Source organism: Hirundo rustica, chromosome 5 (genome assembly GCF_015227805.2).
Source record: "Hirundo rustica isolate bHirRus1 chromosome 5, bHirRus1.pri.v3, whole genome shotgun sequence".
Classification (NCBI taxonomy): Eukaryota; Metazoa; Chordata; class Aves; order Passeriformes; family Hirundinidae; genus Hirundo; species Hirundo rustica.
In genome coordinates, this window is record NC_053454.1 from 29,416,258 (window position 1) to 29,426,324 (window position 10,067).

General features: G+C 40.1%; 1 protein-coding gene across 1 annotated transcript; it reads right to left on the minus strand.

Annotated features, from left to right (window-relative positions):
• Positions 1-2,111: 2,111 nt before the first annotated feature.
• Positions 2,112-6,487, minus strand: FGF20 (fibroblast growth factor 20). Its single transcript, XM_040064980.2, has 3 exons — positions 6,187-6,487; positions 3,884-3,987; positions 2,112-3,157 (listed from the first exon to the last, which is right to left on the minus strand). The coding sequence occupies exons 1-3, from the start codon at positions 6,485-6,487 to the stop codon at positions 2,912-2,914; spliced, it is 651 nt and encodes a 216-aa protein (XP_039920914.1). The 3' UTR covers positions 2,112-2,911.
• Positions 6,488-10,067: the final 3,580 nt, after the last annotated feature.

The following is a 10,067-nucleotide window of genomic DNA, read 5'->3' on the forward strand; positions in this document are numbered from 1 at the left end:
TATTAAAATATAATGAGAGTTAAACTAGATCATTTATCCTACTGGTGAACAAACCCCTCCCTCTATGCTGTTGGGCTTTCTGAAGTAGGAGTGAAAATCTCACACACACAAAAAAAAACCCAAAAAAACCAACTTCTGACAATTAAAGCTATTAGTTTAATAGCATATAAAAATTGCCCTTTTGAAGTGCTTCTATTGTATCCACCATTCTCAAACTAGAAAAACATTAACTGCATCTGAAGATCATGATGAACAGGATGTAACAGAGAGCAAATAAATGCTGCAAGCAAAACAAAATAAGGAACCTTGATAATATTTCTTCCATGGCAATACACCAGAACTAAAAAGGAGGTTGTGACAGCTTTTCAGTGCTCTGGAGGTTTTTTACAGTCATTCATCACCACCACTGTACCTGCTCCATTATATTTTCTTCAACATTTATTTGCATATATCTAAAATGGAAATGGGGCAAGCACATATCACTCTTTTTCTTCCTCTTCACTTAGATGCTGAGTATGTGTTGGGATCCAGAAGTTTCAGATTATTATTTACCATTTAGAGGTATCCTCAGTTTCTGTTATGGGCTGTACCAAATCTGTGAAAAGAAGATGCACAATGACAAGAAGAAGGTTGATTACAGTCCTTGGCATCTTTAATGTACTTTTGAAGATGAACATTAAACTGGTAATCCAAAGAGCAAGAATTCTTCCTGCTAGAATTCTTCCTTGAGTGTGTTTGCCAGAAATGCATGGGAACTATAGCCTAAGCAGCAGCTACTTCCTTTTTACACAATTTATATGGAATAAAATATTTTTCAAAATGCAGAGGAAGAATTTTTCTATTTAAAGCATATACTTCTGTCTTCAGCTATTGATCAGTTGCTAACGAGACTCAATGTCACCCACAAAATCATTATTTTATGGTAAACTGGAATGCATTATAGTGTTATTTTACTAAGTTGTCGATCTCCTACTTCCCATTTTTCAGAAAATTTAAATGAAATCTTTTATCTCAGTAAGTTACATTGCTAGCCACAGAGTGATGAAACATGCTTTTGTGTATCTGCATTTCATTTCTATTTGGCAGAAAGTAAAATGATTTTGTCAACAATCCATCAGCAACCTGTGCTCATCCACTTCTCACTATAGACTGGAGGAAACTCTGGCACAGCAAAGGTTCTAGCAAGTGTGCTGTATACTGGAAAATGCTTTTCATTGATACCATGGTTTTATATAAATTATGCATGTGCAGTACCTGAACCATATACAGCTGCATAAAACTGAATGCAAATGAGCAGGAGCCCACTGGGAGCGTTGGCATCTGCAACATGAGCCCTCCTCTGGTGCCCTCTCCTGAACTGCCTTCCCTGCAGTTTTCCTGGGCCAGCTCTGCCCATGCAGGTGGCAATCATGTGATGGCAAGCTTCAGGAGGTTTAGGTCTAAATCAGAAATCTGTCATTAACCCTTTGTATTCTTGCAGAGCAGGCTTCCCCATCAGTTAATATTCAGATGAGTTTGTGCTTCGTAACTGACAGTTCTGAATTAAATTAGTATGATCTGCCTGTTTTATAGCTGTCACTAGCACAGAGACACAGCTCATCTTTGTCCTGACAGCTTTCACTGAATATCTGATGCTGAAAATACTGTCTAGATGAGGAATTAAGGTAAGAAAGCTGTCTTCTTAGGCTTTTCTGTACTCAGTGGAGAAACAATCCTCATTCAGAAGCTTTTTGTACAGCAGTATCTGAAACTTCACACTCTGGATTTGTTTCCCCTTAACCATACTGATAGGGAATATAATTAAAGCATGACAATACTACATGAAAATTGTACAGAGGATAGCTATTTGTGTGTTAGTAAAAATAGTAGGAATCCTTTGGCCAAAAACCATCAAGCATGTTGTGATTTGAATCAAGATTTCAAGAGTTAATATTAGTTTTTCTTTCAAGGTAGCTGCAATACACAATTGTTGCAGGTTTGAAATGTTGTACATAGTGTGCTAAGAGACTCTCATTTTAAAAATAACAGAAACCAAAGAAAGTGAAGTAACTTTTAATTCCCTTTTTTAAATGTGCATTTGAATTTAATACAATTCATAAGGCACTCTCATAAGTAAAAATAAAAAATAAAAAAAAAAAATAATAATAAAAAAAAAAAACACCAACATTCTTTTCCAAATAAAGACAGTTACAAGGCAATGGTATGCACATAAAATAAAAACTTATCTGTAACTGATAAACAATGTAACATGAATGTTCAGGTTTTGGATGCATTGCAAGGTAATGTCATTTCTGCATCATGACACTACTCAGAGTAAATATTGGCACTGTAAATAATTTCTCATTGTATTCTCTTCATATCCCAGTAAAAAATAAACTCTTTAATAAATAAATATATAAAATAAATATATGCTATCTGGAGATGTATAAATAGGTCCATCCTGAAGAAAAGTTCCAGTTTTGACTATGTATTAACATCTAATGTCCATCACTAAAGTGAAGCCCGTAAAACTTCACACGCAGTTCTCAGGATTTATTACTATTTTACAGTCCGTTTCTTTCTATTCTTCCAGCCATTGTCTCATCCATATGATGTAGATGGTGCCTTGCTAATCTACAGACACCAGGTAATCCAGACAGAATTGCCAAGAGTTCCTTACGTTTTAAGAAGTCCCACTTCCCCCTGGTGACTGGCTCCCAAACCATTCAGCAAGTCTTGGGGAAGCTGGTCCACGTCCAGCTTCAAGGCTTTGTCTCCTAAATCCGGTGGTTAGAAAACAGAGGCTTGCCTTTCACCAAGTAGGTTCTTCACATCCAGCATCCTAGACCTCTGCAGGTTCCTCATGCTGGCATTGCCATGGAAGCATGGGCCACAGCTCCAGTTTGCTTTTTTGCCAAAGCTGCCTCTTTGCTCAGCTGTATCCTAACACATCTTTGTATAGCTCTGGAACTCTTTCAGGATCCACGGGCCGGGGCAAGAAATGTGTGAATTTCTGGTGTCTTTTGGACCTTGCCCCATCTCTGGGAGTACCGTCTTTATTAAGTGCTACAAAGTAACGCCGCCCTGAATCCCCATGTTTGTATACATTGGATGAGTAAGTGTTGTACCAGTTTTCCTCAAATTGTTCCCTGAAGATGCACTCTGAAGTTAGTTTCTCCTATAGAAAGAAAGAGAAAAGAAAAATAAGTTAAGCTGTCACTAGATATTTGAAGACATGAAAAAAAAATTATAAAAATAAACAAAATGCTTTAAGCTTTGTGTAGCCTTACAGTTCATTTAAATGTCAACAAACCAAACCCAAGAGGAGTATGGAGACCTGACAATGAGTTTGGAAACTTGGACCTGTACACTGACAATTTTGGATTTTAAAAAAATGAATTCGTTAACATTTACTGTGAGAAAACATTACTTATTTATGATTTATTTAAAATTCATCTGACTTACAGGAATTATATTATGTAGATTTCTGTCTTGGGGTATTTACTCTTCTACAAATGAGATTTGGTAGAGGGACTCAGATGCAACCTAACAGAGCAGGAAGGTATTTACATATTTCTTTTTGTAGCGTGCATCACCTCTCACATTTTAAACCGGAATGACCACAACCAAAGGAAGTGGAGAAACAAAATATTATCTGAAGATGCTTTAAAACTTGTAAGAAGAGTAGGACTGATATAACCCTCATAGCTTTGTAAGAATCAATTCTATTTTGTTGAAGTATCCACGGCTAAACATTGTGCACTTCAAAAATACATTACACATTTCAACAGGAAATTATGTTAGTATTTTGAAAACTGAGATGAACTTCTTGAGGGGGTTGCACTGTGGTAGGAAACAAAGCAAAACCTAAAGATGTATGAGCTGATATGAAAGTGGTACTTACAGAGCCATAGAGTTCTCCCTTCTCATTCATTCCGAGGTAAAGGCCACTGTCCACGCCTCTAATACTGACCAGTCCCACTGCCACACTGATGAATTCAAGGATACCTAAAAAAAAAAAATTACTTTAATTTTATAACCATGAAACACTTAGCATCCAAAAATTCAGTTGAAAACAAGTAGAAAATGCACATTATAGTAAATGTGGCCTAGTTTCTCTGAAATTTCAAATACTATGTGAAAACATACAGAACATTCACAGGAAAGAAGTGTGAGAAGCCTCATCTAGGAACATGAATCCTACACCATGTAAGAAACTTTTTAAAAATGTTGAATGTGAAAGGATTTTATTCATCACTGAGACTAAAGCTATTACTACCATGCTGTTGGAGTCTTTACTGATTATTTGCTATTTGCTAAACTGCCTACTCAAATATTGGAAGATTGGTTTGAATTGCCTGAAAATATACTTTACTACTTCTACAGAGTTATCTTAAGAAAACATATCCATTATTAGGTCATTTGAATGGAAATCAAAGTACAGATGGGAATTTTATGTAACAAAATCTACCCACAGAAAAAGAAAAGTATTTGCCAGACATCTTATCTAGCATATGGGCCCACACCTCTTGACACAACTTGCTGTCTTTAGCACAGGCTTTTAAAGTACATAAAATATGCTGCTTTTTTTGCTACTGTTTGGATTATAACATTATTTATATTACATTTGCCCAAAAATGTAATATATATTAATAAAGTATTTGAGACATGAGGTACTATTTGAAGCCTGAATTTGGCAAAGATAAGTCAACATACTTAACCAATTGATATGCACAGATTACAGCACATCCAAAACATGAAAGAAAGGGAATGTGTGAACTGGCTTTTTGGAAGTTGTTAACAATGTAAACAAAGCCTCAAAAAGAAGTGCCAGAATCAGATCTAAGATATTGCCGTTCAGCAGCAAAACCACAAAACATTTTAAAAACCCCTGAATCTAAAGCAAGTCATTTTAAATAGTGCAGCTGATTATGACTTTTCGTCTGTTTATTATTTATGATGTCAGGACAATTTCACTCTCAGACACATGGACTATCAGGACCTGGACTATATAATAATTTAAAATATTTTCAATTGAGCTCTGGCAGTTTTCTTAGTTGCATTAACAAACAGCAAAGAAAATAAGTCCTTTACAAACAGTAAGCATTAAGAACTGTATCACACGTAAATCATCCTAGTTTTCCAGTTCATAAAGCACAGAGTCCCATAAAAGATTTGGAGGCATTTTGTCTTTCTGATATAATTTTCAAAGCCACCTTTTCCCAAAAGCATAATAAGCAGGTGGTACAACCCACAAAGAAACCACATCAGACAAACCTGTCAAGAGTAGTGGTAGAATAAAGGTAGTACAATTCTAAAGAGCCCAGAAAATGTTAGATCTATGGCTAACTTGATTTTCCTTTTAAAGCAAAGATTTATTTCATGTCTACATGCTGTAGGAAATCTTCCTTCTGAGAACTGTTTGACTGCTGCTCTTCTACTTCTTGAAACATCCATGTGTTATAAAAGCAATTAAGAGCCATTCCAACAGATTGCTTTGACTATGGGGAAGGTGATAGGAAGCTCTTTAATCACCTTTTTACAACTGCAAAATCAATACACACCCAAATTCACATGTAGTTGACAACAGCAGGTTTGTTCGGATGTCCAGCTTCTACAGCTACTGTTTAGGATTTACTCTCATATCACAGGAAATGTTTATGTTTTGAGGTTGTCTCCACCTCCTTTGGATTTATTGACGGAGAAAGCTGGCTGGGAAGCATTTTAAGCACTTGATCAAAGAGGCATTTTTGCCTCTTCAGCTTCAGCTTTCTGTCCCGTGAAGCAAAGCAGTCTAAAGCAGCCTAAGGATCCGCATGCCCGAATCTGTGACTTATACTGTCTTACAGAGACCCAGGAAGCTCTGATACCGATAGCGAATACAAAAAGGATCGGTCTGACTCTCAACCATTCCCTCTAAACCTACCGGGGTATGCATGTGCTTACAGACCCTCAGCATAGTCTGAGCAATGCCCATCTCCTGACTCACCTGGGATGCACAGCCCCTTCCTCACTATCCCGCCCTGCTGCAGACCCCACGGTCAAAAGCCGGAGGGTGAAGCCTTCCGGTTCTGAGAACTCATCCACCTGCCTCAGCATCGCCAGCATCCCATCTCCCTCCCAAGAGCACGACTGCTCCCGCGCAGGTACACGCAGAGGCGCTTACACCCGCACACGCACACGCGGGGCCGTGCCGCAGCCGCCTACCGAAGAGGCTGTGGTCCTGGCGGGTTCCGCGCACGCTGCCGTCGGGCAGGATCTGCAGGTGGAAGCCGGTGCGGCAGTACAGCTGCCGCCGCCGCAGGATGCCCTGCAAGTGCGCCAGGTCCGCCGCCGCTGCCGCCGCCGCAGCCGGGGAGCGGCGTTCCCCCCGCTCCGCCGGGGCGCGGCGGTCCCCGAGCAGCGCCGGGCGCTCCCCGGCGGGCGGCAGCAAGAAGTGGGCGCCCACCGGCTGCCCCAGGCCGTCCAGGCCGCCCAGGAAGCCGCCCACCTCGGCCAGCGGAGCCATGCGGGCGCGGGGCGAGCGGGCTAGGGCGCGGCGGCGGCGGAGAGCGGCTGCCGGCCTCTCCCGGTGGGCATGTGGGGGTGCGCGGTGGAGCCCCAAGCATGGGGAGCCGGCAGGGCCGAGCGGAACCGAGCCGAGCCGTGCTGATCCGAGCCGGTGCGAGCCAGGCGGCGGGCGCTGCTCATCAGCCTCGCGCGTGTGTATATATATACGGCGGTCCCTTGACACATGCTAATGAAGCCGCTGCGGGGAGGCCGCGTTTGAAATTGTAAACCGGCTCCCCCTCCGCTCGCACCTTCCTCTGATCTCCGGTGACGGCGGGGAGGGGGCTCCGGGCGCGCCCCCGCGCGCAGCCGGGCGCTGCCGGGCGCGCACACGCGCGGCGGGGGCGGAGGGAGCGGAGCGGAGCGGAGCGGAGCAGCGGGGGACGGGCGGGAGCTGCCGGAGCATTACGTGGACAGGTGCAAGGAGAGGCAGGAGGGAAGAAGGAGAAAGGGCGTTACCTGAGGGTTAGACCTGCCCAGACACACATGAAAGAAAAAAACCCGAAGATCTGACAGTTTTACTCCCTGTTTCTAAAACGCTAATAAAATGTACATGCATTACGCTTCCCTTTTATCGCTTCAACTACAAGGAGGGGAATTTCTAAAGAAATTGGCATAGTCAGGGAGGTGTTTTCCCCTCTGCAAATTCTCCCTCGCATTTAATTTATCATTAATGTGACACTAAACTGATCTATAGTATTTGGGTATTGACAGGAGGTCTTAAAAACATAAATGGGCAGTCCCGTCGTTTGGAATAAATATTTTCAAAACTTGCAGCGAAGAAGAAAGAAAGATTGAGAGATGGCTCATCTAATCCATCTTCTTTGTTTTTTTTTTTTCATTGGGCCCGTAGCCAAGGTCTGTGAGCATCATAAATTAGCCATATCATCTACGGAAAGATCCCTGTTGTAGTTCTAAAGGTTTTGAATCAGTTTGGGACTTTGTTGTCTCATTCCAGGTGAGCATATGCACTTTTTCATCCCCAGAGTAGAATGGTTCACACAGGAAATACGTTTTGGAGGAAAACATATTCACCAATGTTAAAACAATGCGACATTAAACCTAAGAGCTTGAATTTTGCCATCTTTCCTGCTTTTTCTGTAAAGTCTAATGAATTTTAGGGCTTGAATGACATGACCTATCTCAGCATCTAAGACATGCAGTTCTTTGCCAATGTTAAAACATGGTATTAGAGTATAAAATGTAAAGATCTTTCATAGTTAGCTCTTTCAAAAGTTCAAGAGAATCACTTGGTGGTTTAAGGTTTCATTCAAACAAAAAAGTTGCAGAGAATCATGAGAGATTAGTTCTCCCGTCTTGCTTCATGGTCTTTTCAGTCACAGTCTAAATCTGAGAGATCAAATGGATTTGACTGCTTACCTTTATTTGCTATGGAGAGTATAGGGCTAATTAATTGGCAGGTGCTTTAAAGCAGGTAATGTGACACCTTTTCATCATTGCAGTCCTAAGTACTGCCCCTGTGTGCACCTGAATTATAAAAAGGCTGCTTTAAAGCAAGTGATTTACTGTGGAGGGATTTAAAACTGAAAAAAATTAATGCTAAATACAATGATCAGATAAATCACCTTGGAGGAGAGCACAGGCAGACCTGTTCTGAAGGCAGTTACAGATAGATGTTATATTATTTTACCTTTCAGATAACAGGAGCCTGTCATGTGGTGGGACCCAAAAATCCACCATAATCGAGATTTCAAAGCACATCTGTGTAAACATTATCACATCAGTGTAAAACATCAACCAATGAGCTTTCTCTTTGAAGCAAATCTACTTAATTGTAGTGCTAAATCAAAGAAATAGATCAAAGTTGAATAATCTATATGGCACCTATTTCTCAAATAGCCTGTTCACTGATTACTCAAATACACCAAAAACGTTTGAAACAAACATCAAGTATTTCTATTGACATGACTGGCAGGTCGAGATCAAACTGTTCATCACAGCTGTTAAGTTGCAGGACATGCACCAGGATGGTACAGTTAAATGGAAGAGGTATATTGTTCCAAGCCTAAAGATGCCCCCATACAGATACTGCTCCTGGGTCCAAGCAGCACCCTCAAGTCCTACAAACAGTAGAGGGGTCTACAGTTCTGATAATGTCACTGACTGCAGTAGAGAAGGGTCGGGGTTACTTTGAAGGAAAAAAAGTCTTCAGCCATCACACCCTGAAGACCCTTATGGCTAAATCTTTCCTGTTATATAATGGAAACATTTAAAGTAGAGCGGAATACATAACACCGATCTTTTCTGAGTGGAGTCTTTAATGTCTGGGAACTAAACCGGTTATACTGTTTTATAAAGTACCAGAAAAGAAACAAAAAGATAAGATTTTGTGTGTGTGTGTGTTTGCACTAGTCATGTGACAGGAAAAGATAACACTAAAGATTTTTTTTTTTTTTTTTGCACCTTCTGAAACTATACCATGGGAAGTTAAATAATTTTGAAGAGGGTTTTTTTTTTTTTAAGAGTACATAATTCAACTTAAAGTATACAGTACAATCTAATCGACTCTATGTATACTTCCTAGAGACGGCACTTTCAGTGTCATTGAACAAATATATATGTGGTCAAGTTTTTATTTCCATAGCAAGTATCAGGACTTCTATAGACAATATAATTACTGTATATTTCCTAAGAATAGCATATTGTCATAAGCAAAACCTAGTGGCTACCAAGCGAGTGGAGAATGTAACAGACTGAAATCTTTCATCGATAGTCTGTATATATATTGAGAGAAAGATTGATCTACATATCCGTAAAACTACTGCTAGCTATAAAACTTTAGGTCCTGCAATTTATTGCACCTTTGTTAATTTTAGAACTCCTTCACAACAGTTTTGTGCCAGGCATGAATTTTTAATGATTTTAATAAAATATTGGAAAGGGAGGGTTCATGAATACATGAGAAAGCAAACATTTGGTGGAGCAAAAACCATGGAGCAGCACACAAAGGAATGTGTCCAGCTGGATGTACCTATGTATCATGGCCAGTTTCAGATTCTCCCTAGATTTGGACACAAAAATATGGTTCTCTGCTTTCAGGAAGGCAAGCAGAACATGCACAATGAGTGCCTTCCTAAGCACTGCAAGCCTGTATGAAAAAGGTGTATCCTTGTGCAGAATTCACTAGGAAGAAAAGAACAGAACCATTCCAAGGCTCCATGTGCAAATTAGGCCATAATCTGATGATGTAATGTCTTTAAAATGCAATACATATGGATTTTAAAAACATTGAAAGTTTTCCCTTCTGAACAGATACAGTAGCAGGTATGTATGCATGTATACATACATGTATATTTATAATTCTTTAAGAAAACTCAGATAAGGAAAAAGCAATGATGATTTTTTTTTCCTATGGGAAGGAAGTTCTGCATTTCTTACACCTTCATGCTTTGTTTTATTTCTTTAATTGAAGACAGAAATTCATTGGGCTTTTAAAGATTCATGATTTTACTGTCCATGTTTTTGTGGACACACATGAACAAACCTCTATATATGCAGAATGGAACAGAGAAGCTATT